The sequence below is a fragment of the Pan troglodytes genome, chromosome 2 (assembly GCF_028858775.2).
Source record: "Pan troglodytes isolate AG18354 chromosome 2, NHGRI_mPanTro3-v2.0_pri, whole genome shotgun sequence".
NCBI classification, from domain to species: domain Eukaryota; kingdom Metazoa; phylum Chordata; class Mammalia; order Primates; family Hominidae; genus Pan; species Pan troglodytes.
In genome coordinates, this window is record NC_086015.1 from 186,068,746 (window position 1) to 186,085,927 (window position 17,182).

Consider the following 17,182-nt stretch of genomic DNA (forward strand, 5'->3'; position numbering starts at 1 on the left):
CAATTGAGGGCCTAGAGCAGAAAAAGTTACTAGAGGGAAGTGCTGAGAGGAGTGACTGGAGGCAAAGATGAAGTCATTGCAAACCAAGTGATCCTGGGAGAGGAGCAGGAGGAAGACTTGTAATAGTTTGGGTTTAAGGGTAGAACAATTCAGGGAAAGTTAAGACTTTATCCCTTTTTTTTTTGTATTAGGGTCTAGCAATTTTATGTTAATTAATTTTCAACAAATACTTTTGAAGTATTCACTAATTCTTTCAGTTTAGCTTAGGAAAGAACTAGTCATTCTTCATGTATTTATCTCAAATCTTTTTAACAGGCCTTTCTTTCTCTTAGTAAAGTATAAGTCTTGATCAATTTTCTCTAAGATTTGGAAAGACTGGAAGAATGTGTATGACCTGCCTGAGTTCCTGTCATGTGTGTCTCTAAAACTGCTTTTCCATGGGTACATCTTTACCTTCAGAGCACTATAAAAAAGATATTCCTTTACTATTACTCCTTAATGAGTTGCCAGAGAACAAAAATAATGTTAATGAGAAGGCTGCTAGTGACTAATTTTTAACTTTGTTTTTTTCCTAAATAGTAGAAGAGTTAAACTCTCACATAAAATTTGCCTAGCCCTTATCCAGTCTTAAAGTAGTCACAGTATTTGAATCTAAGTATTAGTTAAAAAGTAGGGCTTGTCTTAACAATACAGTAGTATTGTCTTACCATGGACATTTGTCAAGAAGTCATGATTAGTAATTCATTGAATATGTTGTTTGAGTAATCTTTTCATTTTATTTTTTAAAGTTAAAAATAAGCTTAAGACTTTATTTTCTTGTTTAGTTTTTTTATTATTTACTTTTTTTTTACATGAATAAGTTATTTAGTGGTGATTTCTGAGATTTTGGTGCACCCAAGCAGTGTACATTGTACCCAATGTGTAGTCTTTTATTCCTCACCCCCTCCCACCCTTTTCCCTGAGCCCCAAAAGTTCATTGTCTCATTCATATGCCTTTGCGTCCCCATAGCTTAGCTTCCACTTATGAGTGAGAACATAAGATGTTTGGTTTTCTATTCTTGAGTTACTTCACTTACAATAATGGTCTCCAATTCCATCCAGGTTCCTGCCAATGCCATGATTTCATTCCTTTTTATGACTGAGTTGTATTCCATGGTATATATGTATACCACATTTTCTTTATCCACTCATTAATCGATGGCCATTTGGGCTGGTTCCCTGTTTTTGCAATTGCAAATTGTGCTGCTATAAACATGGGTGTGCAAGTATCTTTTTTGTATAATGACTTCTTTTCCTCTGGGTAGATAGAGGGAGTGGGATTGCTGGATCAAATGGTAGTTCTACTTTCAGTTCTTTAAGGAATCTCCACACTGTTTTCCATAGTGGTTATACTAGTTTATATTCCCACCAACAGTGTAAAAGTGTTCCCTTTTCACCACATGCATGCCAACATCTATTTTTTTTATGTTTTTATTCTGACCATTCTTGTAGGAGTAGGGTGGTATCACATCGTGGTTTTGATTTGGATTTCCCAGGTAGTGATGTTGAGTATTTTCTCATGTTCATTGGTCATTTGTATATCTTCTTTTGAGAATTGTCTATTCATGTCCTTAGGCCACTTTTTGATGAGATTATCTTTTTCTTGCTGATCCGTTTGAGTTGCTTGTAGATTCTGGATATTAGTCCTTTGTCAGAAGTGTAGATTGCGAAGATTTTCTCCCACTCTGTGCTTGTCTGTTTACTCTACTGATTATTTCTTTTGCAGTGCAGAAGCTTTTTGGTTAATTAAGTCCCATCTATTGATCTTTGTTTTTGTGAGCTTAATACTTTATTTCTGTAATCTGACAGGGTCAACTTTTTTGTAGTTGCTTTTAAACAGGGCTTCATAGAAGCAATTCTCCTGCCTCAGCCTCCCCAGTAGCTGGGATTACAGGCATGGGCCACCATGCCAGGCTAATTTTGTATTTTTAGTAGAGACAGGGTTTCTCTATGTTGGTAAGGCTGGTCACGAACTCCCAACCTCAGGTGATCCGCCTGCCTCGGCCTCCCAAAGTGCTGGAATTACAGGTGTGAGCCACCACACCCAGCCTGTAAGCTCATCTTCAGCCAGATCTCCAAAATGCCTTTGCCACTCACATTATCACCTACCAGCTCAAGGGCAAGTCAGAATGGAAAGAGACAGCAGTCTTAACCAGTTGATTACAGTTGAAATACATTACTTCGTATAATTTTACCCACAAAAAGCTATGTGAATGCTTTTGTATGGCTTCTTCTAGGACCTTGAATGGGGCCTATGCAAGAGGAAGGCCTAAATCCTCCTCTAAGGAAAATACCGTGTAACATACCCCAGTCTAGGCCCAGTAAAACCAGATACTGAAGGATAGACATGTCCTTACCACTTCCGGGCCCAGGTCCCCGGTTGCATCAAAGTATCTCTCCCAGCTGGGCACAGTGGCTCATACCTATAGTCCTAGCATGTTGGGAGGCCAAAGCAGGTGGATCGCTTGAGCCCAGGAGTTCAAGATCAGCCTGGGCAACATGGTGAAAGCCCGTCTCTGTAAAAAATATAAAAAAAAAATTAGCTAAGTGTGGTGGCGTGTGCCTCTAGTCCCAGCTACTTGGGAGGATTGCTTGAGCCCGGGAGGTGGAGATTGCAGTGAGCCGAGATCATGCCATTGCACTCCAGCCTGGGTGACAGATCGAGACCCTGACTCAAAAAAAAAAAGGAAAGTATCTGTGTCCATACCCGTGAAAGAGGAGAATGGCACTCCTCCTGAGAGAGCTAAGTTGAGACCCACTGATCATCGGTATTTCTAGATCATTTCTAGAGATGATAAAAGCAGACAGATAAGCACAGGTTCAGTATGACTTTTGATTCTCCTCTTGACAAATACATTCCCCAAATGCTCTCAAATAAAGGAATATTAATTGATGTTTCATTGTTGATAATCATAACTATTATTTACTGATTGCCTATTATATACCAGGTACCCCATTCTTTTTGTATACCCCAATTCTTATAGAAAACTGCGATTTATCCTCATTTTACAAATGAAGAAAGTGAGATATAGAGAGGTTAAGTAATTTGTTAAGTAAATGATAATTGTTAGAAATCTGTAATAAAAAACAGCCTTTTTATTAATTTTTTTGAACCAGTGTTAAGATAATGATTGTTAGGTTTGGAAGGGAAGGTGAGAGTTAAAGAAAGACACGCACACAGAAAGAGGGCAACTCAACAGCATGCAGGCTTTTTGTCTAGCATAAAACCTACAGAAGTCAGGGACCAGCCTAATGCCAGAGCCCACTGGCTGCTTACAGGCTAGGGTACTTACAGGTATGGGCGGGAGGGGTCTGGGCAGTATGGCTCGCTGCCCGGCAGGATATTGATAAGATGTTCCCATGATGAGGCAGTTCTGACCCTTGTTCTGGCAGGATGTCTTCGTGGTGTTCCTTGGACCTTTATCCAGCAAGATACGATAGGGCTCTTTCTTTAGTGGTCAGGTGGTTAGGCAGGATGTTTCTCATGTCCCGAACCCCCGTGAAATGTTGCACTTTGACCAAGTTCTGCAAAATAGCAGGGAGCTTACAAAACGATGCAGTTTGGACTAACAGTGATTACTTTGTAAACTAAATTATTAAACTTCTGGTTGTATTCTTGTAGAGATAAAATCCTGAAACTCTTTTGGGGTTCTGCGTGATTAATACCTTAGTAAGTTTTGGCTCTAAAGCCCAGGGGAAACTTTCTGACTGGCAATAACTGCATTTTTACATGGAATCCTTTGAGGAGTAATTCCATGATCCATTATCCTTCCTTTCAGATACAGGTTTTAAGTGTAAATTTCTTTTCTCCTGCTCTACTGTACTGTATCCAAAAGTACCGTGGCATGTGCTCTGCTGTAACGTCTGGTTGGAAAGGTTTCTGAAAATACTTGTGATTGAAAAGGATTTTGTTACCATTTTTACTGTGCAACAGCAATAAAGCAGTCCCTAATGACTACATTATTCTAACTAAAAATAGTCTGTGCCACACCATTCTAAACCCATCTTTGGGTTCCAGTCTGATAATGATATCTAAAAGATCATTGTCTGTAATAATAACACATGTAAATAATGCTTTATGCTGTTCTTCTCATACTTTTAACTTTATGAGTATAGTCACCAGTTTCAAATGTACCTGACTTAAATAATTCAAGGGATTTTTAGTAGAGAATTAAATGACTTTTTACCTGACATTTAACATTATGTTAACACGTAATGTAATAGTGTATTCTTTCTGTTTAGATGTTTGGAAACTGGACATTTGGCACTTTGGTCTTCACAGTCATGGTTATTACAGTCACAGTAAAGGTATGGTACTGAAATTAGAAATGTGGACACATTTTGCAACTGTTTACATAGTTAGTTAACTTTCTTCATTTCTTTAGCCATAGATACTTTCCTTTTTTCCATTTTCAATAACGATTAATTTCACTGGTTACTATTTTAATAGTTAAATTTTTGTCAAAAAATTATTTTTAAAGTTTATTATTTTGGGAAGCCTCAGCTGATATTTATGATCACATTTTTAAAAATCTCTAAAAATTTTGCTTCTCTGTGTATAGTGCAAGACAGCGTAATTTGTTTTAGGCCATGGAGTTGAAAATAGAGTAATCACATGAAATTTGAATGCTGTTTCCTCAAAGAAGAAAAACATTATAAACTTGAAATTATTTCATTTTATACTAGGACCTTTTCATTCATATTTATCTCTGAGGGATTTTGAGGGATTGTATCTGTCTTCTGAGAGACTTTTAGATACTTATGTTTATTCTTGAGTTTCATCTGAAAGGTTAAGGTAAAGCTTTATTTGTTTATATTTGTAAGGATATAAAAACTTTTTTTTAGATGGCTCTGGAAACTCATTTTTGGACTTGGATCAACCATCTCGTTACCTGGGGATCTATTATATTTTATTTTGTATTTTCCTTGTTTTATGGAGGGATTCTCTGGTGAGTGAATATATTGTATTTTAATCGGATTGCTTCAACTATAATAAACATTTATTGTGATAGGTTACATTATGAACATATTCTGCTCATAACAGATTTCAGACTCCTGGTAAGTTTACTTCTTCAGTTGATCTTACTGATATGGAGAGGAAAAAACTAACATTTATTGAATATCTACAATTTTTCTAGATTTTTTTATATAAGATATTGATTCATCATAATAACGATCCCTGTTTTTTTCTGTGTAGAAACTGAGCCTCAGGGTCACAAAGACAAAAAAGTACCAAAGCCAAGATTTAAACCCCAATTGTCTTATTTCACAATTTTCTTTACACTAGTTATATTATGTATTAATGTATTATGTATTAATATATACAATAAAGTAAGTCACATAGAACCATTAAATATTAATCATTAACTTTTCTCACAAAAGTAAGTAGTATGCATCATCTTCATTGATAGAATCAGATATTCAACTGGCTACTCAGATAGATTAAAAATTAATGTTTCTCCTAAGATTCTTTGGTAAGTGATGGACAACTGAAGGCTCTCTTTTGGAGAATTTATATTACATTTGCCTGCTATGTCTTTGATCCATTTATCAGACAAAAAAAAGCTTCTGAAGGTAGGCCAAAAAAATTTGGATTAGCTAAATATTAACTTCTATTTAGGATCATAAAAGGATACTCTTATGAATATTTCTATATTTCACCATATTCTTTTGAGGTAGTATATACAAAAACCCAAAAAGAATATCTTTATAACACTTACTACTATGTAAAACTAGTATTCATGAGTACATTAATTTTAAAATATGTTTTTGAAGAAGAGCCTCTGAATAAAGCTTTCATTCTAAGATTTGGATAATCGGCCTTCTAAAATATTTTATTACACACTTTTTCTTGCTTTACTTGGTCCCTTAAGTCTGTATTACTACATTATTCTTCTGATCCACTACCACTAAGATAGGGTTATCTGGTCAACTGCTTGCCATTTTCCTAATAAAAACTATAGTTGTTTTATTTTTAACAATTAAAGCTTATCTTGTTTCGTTCAGTTAATTAAATTATACTGATTTCAGTTTTGAACATTTTCTTGGTGTACTTGTTACTTTCAACTGTAGTGTCTTTATATGATGTCCTGATTTAAGTCTTTCAGTTTCCACTTTTATTAAGCACATTTTCTTTCTTTGCAGGCCATTTTTGGGCTCCCAGAATATGTATTTTGTGTTTATTCAGCTCTTGTCAAGTGGTTCTGCTTGGTTTGCCATAATCCTCATGGTGGTTACATGTCTATTTCTTGATATCATAAAGAAGGTCTTTGACCGACACCTCCACCCTACAAGTACTGAAAAGGCACAGGTAACCACTTTTTATAATAAATTCAATATCTTTTTAGTTAGGGATCTTTAATAATGAATAGCTGTCATTATAATTTGATTATGTCAGAAAATAGGAAATTAGCCATTCCTGTTTCAACTATTTTGTAACATAAACATTGTTCAGTGTGATATTTTTGAAGTTATTTCTTACTATTTGTATTAATTTTATGACTACTGATAAGTTATTTTTTTAATTACATTGTGTTGTTAATAAAACTTTATGTTTTTAGGTATGAAACTATCAAATTATATCCAGATAATAATAGTAAATATTTTTAAAGTAATATCACAGCATTCTATCATATATATATAATGAAGATCTATAGCCATGTCTTTAGAAATATAAGAATTTGAGTAATTTTTCTTTTTTTTTTTTTTCCGAGACAGAGTCTTGCTCTGTCACCCAGGCTGGAGTGTAGTGGCACGATCTTGGATCACTGCAAACTCCGCCTCCTGGGTTCAAGCAATTCTCCTCTCTCAGCCTTGTGAGTAGCTGGGATTACAGGCACCTGCCTCCACACCTGGCTATTTTTTGTATTTTTAGTAGAGACGGGGTTTCACCATGTTGGCTAGACTGGTCTCGATCCCCTGACCTCATGATCCGCCTGCCTTGGCCTCCCGAAGCGCTGGGATTACAGGTGTGAGCCACTGCACCCGGCCGTGTAATATTTTTTCTGATTATATTATTTTCACCAAAAAAGTATGAAATGAATTATTTAATCTAAATAATTTGTACAGAATAGAATTTTTAAAAATACATTATCTCACTAAACATTTATTAATAAATATTAAACTACAGCAAATATTAGCAGTATGTTACATAGTGCTTAAGAATCTTTGGGGCCTGATAGATCTCAGTTCAAATCCCAGGTCTTCCACTTGGTATCTCTGTGACTTTGAATCTCAGTTTCCTCATTAGTAAAATTATGATAGAAATATCTCTTTTGTTACCTTTCTAGTGAAGATTAAATGAAATAATTTCCAAATACTTATTAGGTGCTCAAGGATAGTAGCTATTTAGTTGAATGTGTCTTTTTTATATATTTGACTAGTACATGAGCTAGAAATCTCTCAGTTTGTCCTTTTAACTCTATCGTAGTATTGGATAAATACTCTAAAAAATATATTCTAGTCAACTCTTATGCCCTGAGTTTATTAATCATTTAGTTCTTCCCAGGTTGAGATTTTTTAAACATGCTTGTAACATGCCAAATGAATTTTGGAAATTTAGTTGTATATTCATCCTACAAATAGAAAAACTACTTCCTAAACATTTGGTGATGTAAGTTAGGCTTCCTGACCAGTGCATTAGTTTTAATTTCAGTAGTTCATGTCCACAACATTTCTTTAGTATTTATTTGCTTTGATAACCGAATCCTAGCCAATATACACATTCACACCATTGAGACAGCATAGGCCTGTGAAGCCTGACAAACTTGAATTCAGATATTGTTTCAACAGTTCATACCTGTGTCCTTGATCAAGCACTTCATAAGCCTCAGTTTCCTCCTCTATAAAATCAGAAAAATAATTGCTACTTTACATGGTTGTTAGAGATAACGAGTATGAAGTACCTCACACTGAGCCTGTATATAGTTGATCCTCAGTAAAACAGTTATCATTATAAGTAAAATGAGGTTGAGAATGTTGCTCTGTTATACTGATCTCCAAATGGGGCTAAAACAATTTGCATAATCTGATTCCTCTATCTGTCCATGCGTATATATTTATATCAGTGTGGACAGACTTTTCCACTCTGCAATATATTACTTAAATATATATCAGAAAGTTTGCCTATCTTATTATTCCTAATCTTCTGAAAAAAAAATTCACAATAAAAGAGTACTATTTTTAAGGCTTTGTCCATTATACTTACTCTAGATCTTTATGGAGAATAATTTGTCTCCCTGTTTTGACCTAAATACAGTTATATTTCACCAAAATATATGGATGGCATTGTTTTAAATACTTAATTCTTGAGACCGGGTGCAGTGGCTCACACCTGTAATTCCAGCACTTTGGGAGGCCGAGGCAGATGGATGGCTTGAGCTCAGGAATTGGAGACCAGCCTGGCCAACATGGTGAAAGCCTGTCTCTACTAAAAATTAAAAAAATAGGCCAGGCATGGTGGCTCACGCTTGTAATCCCAGCACTTTGGGAGGCCGAGGCAGGTGGATCACGAGGTCAGGAGATTGAGACCATCCTGGCCAACATGGTGAAACACCGTCTCTACTAAAAATACAAAAAAAATTAGCCGGGCATGGTGGCAGGCACCTCTAGTCCCAGCTACTTGGGAGGAGAATCATTTGAACCTGGGAAGTGGAGGTTGCAGTGAGCTGAGATGGCGCCACTGCACTCCAGCCTGGGCGACAGAGCGAGACTCCATCTCAAAAAATAATAATAAATAAAAATTTTTAAAAAGTAAAAAAATTAGCTGGGCATGGTGGCACACTCCTGTAGTCCCAGCTACTCAGGAGACTAAGGCATGAGAATCGCTTGAATCTGGGGGGCAGAGGTTGCAGTCCACCCTAGGCGACAAAGTGAGACTCCGTCTCACAAAAAAAAAAAAAAAAAAAAAAAAAAAAAAAACCTTAATTCTTTATAAGAGTAAATATAGGTTCAGTATCCTTTATCCAAAGTGCTTATTTCAGATTTCAGATTGTTTAAAATTTTAGAATATTTGCATTATACTTATTGATTTAGCATCCTTAATACAAAATCTGAACTGCTTCAATGAGCATTTTCTTTGAGCATCATGTCTGCACTCAAAAAGTTTCAGATTTTGGATTTTCAGATTGGAGATACTCAACCTGTAATCAGATTTATTTATATTTATCCTTAGAAATTCTACTTTAGGCAGAGCATTTGCAAACTTACATGTTTTCATAGAGATTTCTTAATAATATAAAAGGTGATAATATTAGTTCTTGTTACCTTTCCTATAGCCTCTTTTTAAAGGAATACATAGGAAATATTTGGGCTACCTTAAGGTAGGCCATTAGACAAGTTAAAAGTGCTTTTATATATTTTGGTTCTTTCACTATAAAGCTAAAAATTGATTTAGTCTATTTGATTAAAAATGGAATGTACAGTGAATCAATCATTTTATCTATGTATAAAAGCTAGTATAGTCTTCCTTCTTGGCTCACTACATTTACTTCTAAATGACTTAACTGGATGTTCTAGGTGGTCTAATCCAAGAAGGAAGTCTCTGCTTCTACTCAGGGATCTTCTAGCCTGCTGGGGTTGGTGTGTTTTTTCCTTTCCTTTTTTTTGCTGAAACAGTATATGGTCATTGAAATCCTGTATGTAACATTATTCCTTTGCTACAGGCAGTAGTCATTATTTTAGCTTTATGTCATTCCTGATTTCAAATGATGGAGAAATGGCTAGAAAGCTATCAGCTACTTCATTGTTTACCAAAAGTAGCTGGAAAAATCGTATCAAAGGAAGAGCTGTCAGCATGTTTTCTGAGCCTTGTTTTTCTCCAGAATAACAATGTGGTGTTAAGAGTGAAGAATAAATTCTTTTGATGGCACAGCCAACAGCCCTACAAATGTTAGTCATGTATGTGTATCACGTATGATATTTACTCCTCGTGTAGGAACAGATGTATTTACAAAGCTTGTCCTGTGTCTGTCTCTTAGGTGATGAATACAGCTCACTGACTTGTTGTGTGTCCATCCCTTTTCTGTCCACTTATAGATGTACTCCAACACAGTTGCTTTAAGTGACGAGTTCATCGCACTGCAGCCATTGTCGAGGGCAAGGAATCAGCTGAGCAAACTTAGGTAGAGTAGGAGGAGTAGAGCCTCATTAACTCTTCTGCATGCTAAAGGTCAATTAAACAATATCAAAAGATGGGCAGAGGCATAAATAAAGAGTGGGGCATTTTTGTTAGCATGGCCCTGTCTCTGAATAATTTGACCTTTATTAACATATACGTTAAAACCTAAAAAAAAAAAATCCATTTCTTCTTTGAGAAGAGAATTCAGATAAAAATTCAACGTGATCACAGAACAGAGATCTATACCTTGTTAATATATTTTTACATCTTAACTACCTTTTCTAGTACAATTCTAATGCTTCTGCTTGTCATGTTATTCATATTTATGAATGCTCCTGCATGTTGAGTAATTAAAGCTACATATTTGGAAGTGAGAGTTGCCCATTTTTTTTATCTTGCCTTAATCTGTATTGTAAATACATGTGCATATTTATGTTTGTGTATTGTAATGGCTGCTGAAGCATTTCATATCCTGGCTACTATTTAGTGCATCTATAAATTGAATAATGTGTGTGTATGTCTTATCTTTATCTCCACAGACAGATTCATTCTGTCAGTTTGTACAAAAAATAATAGTTTAGGGATGTCTTTTGATAAAAAGGGATCAAAGCTTAAATTCTAGAACTTTTTATATTAAGATACTAAAACTATGTATTAAGTATGGTTTGAAGGGGAAAAGTAATATGTTACTATTTTTCTTTTTAGAAATTGACACTTTTCCATTTCTTGCCCTATTGGTTTCTTACAGATTCTTAATCACGTATTTTTTAAATTATTTTTTATTCTCAAGGTTTCTAATCTTTCTCTATGTTCATTTGAATTTTAAATTCTGTTTTATTCTCAAGGTTTCTAATCTTTCTGTGTTCATCTGATCAAATGAATGGCTTTTACAAAGCACCACTTAAATAACCTTTTATAAGACTCTATGAGTTCATAATATTGAGCTGTTTAAAGATTTACTAAACCTTTCAGGTTTTTTATTATTAGCTTCAACTTTAAAAAATATTCTATTTCAAATTACAATGGTGTAATAATTACAGATGAGTATACAAATGGGTGTTTAAGTTGTAGTCAACTAAATTTTATATTTAAAATGAGAACTAAATTAAAACAAACTTAAAGATTTACCTTCACTTTTGGCTGAGCCAAATATGTGTATCACAGTTTTATCAGTAGGTGACTTTAAAAACAGTGGCTTTCTATCACATTTTTGAGCATCTAATTGTTTAACTCTAAAGCAAAAGGAGAGCTCATTATTTAAAAGCACACTCTGGCCAACTGTTTTGTCATATAAATATAACTTTCATATTGTGACTAATTATATTTTTATGAAATCATATTTTCATATATCATACTGGCTTAAATCAAACCACTTTTTTTTTAGCAAAGCTAGATTTAAGAATAATGGAGAAAGGAGATCATAAATCAAAGAAATCACAGATTCTGTAATACTCTAATAAAACAGTAAGCTGAACATTCATCTCTGAAAGATCACAGTGAGAACAGGATATTGGTGAGATGTTCTTTCTGCAAGCCACTCTCCAATCAGGTGGTGTAACAAGTGGGAAAGAACACTGTTGAGAGAGCGGCAGACCTGAATGCTGGTGCTGCAGTTGGTGCTACTCCCAGTGGGTCCTAACCAAGTCACTTCACCTCTGGGCCTCCAGGTTCTTCACCTGTCACATGATCATTTTACATATTGTGGTCTGTTTATTTACCATCAGCATCATAGAAGAGCAAAAAGAAGAAATACTGTGCTCCACTGAAAGCCAGGCTGAGAAAACAGTTACTCACATTGAGCAGTGAGTGACCACTAGGTGGGCATTTGTTCATAGCTGCATGGAGAACAAGTGCCCATATACATCTTTCTGCTGATGCAGCCTCTACATTTTGAATGCATCAGTTTTTTAAACTGCATTGAGCAATATTCTGTGGGTGTGATCCATAGTAGCGTAACTATTTACTCCTGTGACAGAGAGGAAAACTGTATGGATATCAGATATCTTTAAGAGCTTTTTAATCTTTAATCAAGTTAGTACTTCTTAAGGATGATTAAGGCCAGGCAGTGGCTCACACTTGTAATCCCAGCATTTTGGGAGGCCAAGACGGGTGGATCCCTTAAGGTCAAGAGTTCGAGGCCATCCTGGCCAACATGGTGAAACCCCATCTCTACTAAAAATACAAAAATTAGCTGGGGTGTGGTGGCAGGCGCCTGTAATCCCAGCTACTCAAGAGGCTGAGACAAGAGAATCGCTTGAAGCCAGGAGTTGGAGATTGCAGTGAGCCAAGATCATGCCACTTCACTCCAGCCTGGAAAGCAGAGTGGGACTTCTTCTTAAAAAAAAAAAAAAAAAAAATTAATTCAAAACTTATTGACAATTTTCTTTTGAATAAACAAAGCTCATTTTGAGTATTTTCCTTTCCCCTCTTCCCCTGTGTTATAGGCAAAGCTATTAAGGTATCTTCACATAAACTTAGTATACCCTTGAAACCAAAAAATTCTGCTTAGTTTTTGTTTATGTCAGAAATTCAGCATTGCATCTTTCATAGAAATAATTACTGGTCAGTCTTAATCCTGGAAAATTACATAGAGATGAGGCAAAATTGTTTTTTATTCATTAAGGACATTGTCTTGTAATTTAATAAGATTTAAAATAAAGATGGCTATGGAAACATTTTAAACTTCCTTAGAAGATCTCTAATACAAATACAGAAAAAGAACTGAAATTTATATAAATTATTGACCCTCATTAAAAATCTGTTTCAAATTAAGGATTAAATTTCTTTTGTTAACAAATAGATCAGGTGAAGCCCTTTGCACACATGCTTAACATTTCTAAGGCCATGAAGTCCAGTTAGAGTAGAGAAGTCTTCTGAGAAGGGAAGCAGGAAAGGTGAGAAATTGGACATACCTTTTCAATAAGAACCCTAAATCTTGGTGGCAAATGAATTTAATAGAAGAAACTGAATTTTATTGAAAGAAATTTGGTTTTAACTTAGCTGTAATATATGTTTAGTTAGAGCTTTGTGCACTGAAAAATCATGGCTTTATTTTGTGTGCTTGTGTTCCCCTTAAGAAGTTCCCGTTAGCCCTCTTTTGTGACAGTAAATGTACTGTTCTTTGAACATTCTTTTGTGCCTCAGATTGTGAATGCCAACTTGTTGCTTTGATCTTAAACCTCTATATGGTGAAGAGTATCATTCTGTAATATGAGACTTGTTGCTTTTCTGTCCTTCCAGATGGAAGAAGATAAGGGTTCAGTCAGCTCAGCATATGAATTTGCTGAAAGCCAGCACAGAGGGGAGGACAGTAGGCACCTGCTAGCTGAGGCTTGCAGCCAGCAGGACAGTTGTTGCGTGCACTAGGTAGTACTGCGCTGGACCTTCCCGGGGACTCATCTGCTAAGTTCTCATGCTTGGGGGGCATGTCATGGGACACCTGACCTGACATTTCCATTTCTTTACTAATTCCTTCACTGTTCCTCATACGTTGTTTTAGTTTCGTCGTTTTCCTTTTTTGTGGTCTTTACATTTTTCGTATGTCCATCCCTGAAAATTTTGTCAGTCTCTCTTTAGAGTTCCAAAGATAAATCAGACTTCACCTCACATTCTAAGCTGTGAAGATATTCTCACAACCTATTGTCTTACATTCAAGAAAATACTCCTTTTCACTTCTGCTTTTGAAAATGTCATGCTATTTCTGTTATCTCTGAAATCATTTTCCCCCTTGAAGTTGTAGTTGTGTATCATTTACCCATCTTAATATAGTTAGATACTGAATTACTTACCTAAGTCACCTCTTAGGTTGAATGATCAAAGAGTAGGGTGCTTAGACTTAGTACTGAGAAATTTTCTGCTGACTGCTATTCAACAAACTTTCCATTCTTTTCATAAATTTTTTCTTTGAGACAGGGCCTCATTCCATCTCCCAGGCTAGAGTGCAGTGGCACGATCATGGCTCACTGCAGCCTCGACCTCCCGGGCTCAAGCGGTCCTCCCACCCTAGACCCCTCTCCCCCAGTAGCTGGAACTACAGGTGCATCCCACCATGCCCAGGTAGTTTTTTGTATTTTTTGTGGAGACTGGGTCTCGCCATGTTGCACACACTGGTCTCAAACTCCTGGGCTCAAGCGATCTACCTGCCTCAGCCTCCCAAAGTGCTGGGATATAGGCGTGAACCCCCACACCTGGCTCATAAATTTTCATAGTTGTATCTGTTTTAAAAAAAAAAAGAAGAAGAAGAAGAAGAAGGCCGGGCATGGTGGCTTACGCCTGTAATCCCAGCACTTTGGGAGGCTGAGTCAGGTGGATCATGAGGTCAGGAGATCGAGACCATCCTGGCTGACACGGTGAAACCCTGTCTCTACTAAAAATACAAAAACAAAAATTAACTAGGCGTGGTGGCGGATGCCTGTAGTCCCAGCTACTCGGGAGACTGAGGCAGGAGAATGGCATAAACCTGGGAGGCGGAGCTTGCATTGAGCTGAGATGGCACCACTGCACTCCAGCCTGGGCGACAGAGTGAGACTCCGTCTCAAAAAAAAAAAAAAGAAAGAAAGAAGAATTGATGAGAGCTTGATTTTCTCTTCTCTCGAGGAATAACCCTGACAACCATTTCGAGACCTAATTGGGATATGCAGAATATTTGGATTGGTAGTAATGATGGAGGATAAAATTTCCTGCCACTAATAATTGTATTATTTGGACTAATTGCTATTTTATTTATTGTAATTACTAGTCAAGAAAGTGCTGTTGTCTCATATGGGAGAAGCAGTGATGAAACTTTGTAACAAAGCCACTTGAAAATTGTAAATCTTTTAACCACACTATAAATCAGACCCTGGAACAGGTAGAATAATCTGAAGAATCTGGACTATTCTATAAGATACAGTTTTTAAATTAGATTAGTGGATTACCCTAAATGAAAAATTAATCAACTCTGTTATTAAATATCATCAGTTGAAAAGATATTCAAAAGAATTCTGAATTTTTATGTGTTTTGGTATGCTTCATATGATTATATTTACAGTATATTTCTCTTGCATTGTGCCTTGCTATAGAAAGATGTTTAGTTTTTTTTAATAGGCTCTGATTGAGCACCAAAGAAAGCTCATGTGAAGAGCTTGCTGCTGCCTAGGATTTATGTTATGCCTTGGATAGTCTACAAAGCAGATAATCTACTAAGACCTGACTAAAACTATAAAATTATGTCCTCTGTAATAAAAGTTCCCCACACATTCAAGTTCTAGTGGATATTTCATATGATGTGGATCTGGTATTGCTTTGCTTTAATATGTCCATTAAATGTACAGTACAGCTGAGAATTGGGTTCTTAGAATGTTCCCATTAAATAACAGGAGCCTTATTATGGTGACTTTTGCCAAGGAACGATAAGTGAATTCTCTCTTACAGCCTGTGACATTAATTTACTGTCTGCATTAAATTTGGGGATTTTATCATTTTTCACAGGTATTAATTTCTTCCTCACCTAAATTACAAATTCCTAGTCATATGTTGTTATTTATGTAACCAGTAGAATACATTAAAACAAAAGGCCCTTAGTCCTCTTTCAAACTAAGAATAAGCCAGATTATTAAAATAAATTTACCGAATCAATATAATTCTCATATTATTATTTTCTTTTTTTTTTTTTTTTTTTTTTGAGCTAGACATAGGGTCTCACTCTGCTGCCCAGGCTGGAGTGCAGAAGCACCATCTTGGCTCAATGCGACCTCCACCTCCTGGGTTCAAGCAATTCTCCTGCCTCAGCCTATACACGGGCTGGGACTATACACGCATCTAATTTTTGTATATTCAGTAGAGACAGGGTTTCACGTTGTTGGCCAGGCTGTTCTCAAACTCCTGGCCTCAAGTGATTCACCTTCCTTGCCTCCCAAAGTTCTGGGATTACAGAACCGCACCTGGCCCATATTCTTAGGTATGTAATACATACAGAAATCTCCTTCTCTTAAGAAATCCCTAAAAGACAGTATGGAAGTATTTTATAACAATCTTTCTAAGTTGTTTATTTTACTTAGAGGGAAGGAGAGAGGAAAGGGAGTTTAGAAGAGTAAATATGAGCTTGAAGAATGTTTTGGAGAAACAGGCCTTGAGTAAGTATACCAGTTACCCAGATTTCATCACTACCTGGCTATCTCCATTACAGTTCTGAATTATGAGATGGAGTTCATTACTTGTTTTAGAGATTTTATGATTCTTAATCAGATTTGAAAGTCAGTAACATTTGATGACTTGATTTTACATTAAAAAGAAAAACATTTCCTTAAACACAAACCTCTTCTTTTTTCATTTTTGTTTTTAAAATTAGAGTTTAAGGCTTCTTTCCAAATAACTCCTTGAAGGCCATGCAAGGTGCTCACTTTGATTATCCAGTATATAGAACACCTTTAAGGGCAAAAGACCTAGCATGGTTAATTGTTTGACAGTTATTATCTAAACTTTAAAAAACAAAAACCTTTATTTGATTTGATAGAATGTCATAGGTGTGACTAAAAAATGTTAGAAATGTGAGACATTTTTCTAAAATTTATAAGATTTAAGGAAGGTTGTAAGGTTTCAGGAAAATATTTTGTATAAGCAATAAGAAATGTCTTAGTGTTTATTGTCATTGACATGAAAATAATGGAAATAAAAGCAGTGAGCCAGAATTTATTCCAAAAGGCAATTTCTGTGAAGATAAGCATTTTTATTATCTGTGCATAGTCATGTTGAATAGACATAGTTGTTTTGCTTGACAGCCTTTCTAGCACTAAATTATGTGGTCATTCCTGGGAGCAAGTGTGGTGGAAAGTGAGGCTTACCAATCACAACTTCTAGTAAATTAAAAGTTACCTCTTGGTACCACTAGGTGGGGTCTCACTCCCATTACTATGCTTTTTTTTCTTTTCTATTATTTATAAGTGGTCTCCCAAAACATGTAATGATTTCCCCCAAAAATGTAATGATTTCCTCTCCTTACTTTGAATGAAATGGGCTCTAAATGCTCCACTCCCATTCTCCTCACCC

The 17,182-nt window shown here is 35.8% G+C and overlaps 1 protein-coding gene across 8 annotated transcripts in view; it reads left to right on the plus strand.

The window, feature by feature from the left end:
• ATP11B (ATPase phospholipid transporting 11B (putative)) overlaps positions 1-17,182 on the plus strand; it is a 125,232-nt gene that overhangs the window by 98,576 nt on the left and 9,474 nt on the right. For 5 of the 8 annotated variants that reach the window (XM_003310129.7, XM_016942349.4, XM_016942348.4 and 2 more), the window contains 3 exons: positions 4,282-4,347; positions 4,885-4,988; positions 6,184-6,349. In XM_003310129.7, coding sequence (XP_003310177.3) covers positions 4,282-4,347; positions 4,885-4,988; positions 6,184-6,349 — 336 coding nt within the window. Of the gene's footprint in view, positions 1-4,281; positions 4,348-4,884; positions 4,989-6,183; positions 6,350-10,074; positions 10,161-13,396; positions 13,523-17,182 lie in introns of all 8 variants that reach the window. The other 3 variants (XR_010155398.1, XM_016942345.3, XM_016942344.4) reach the window with 2 other exon arrangements.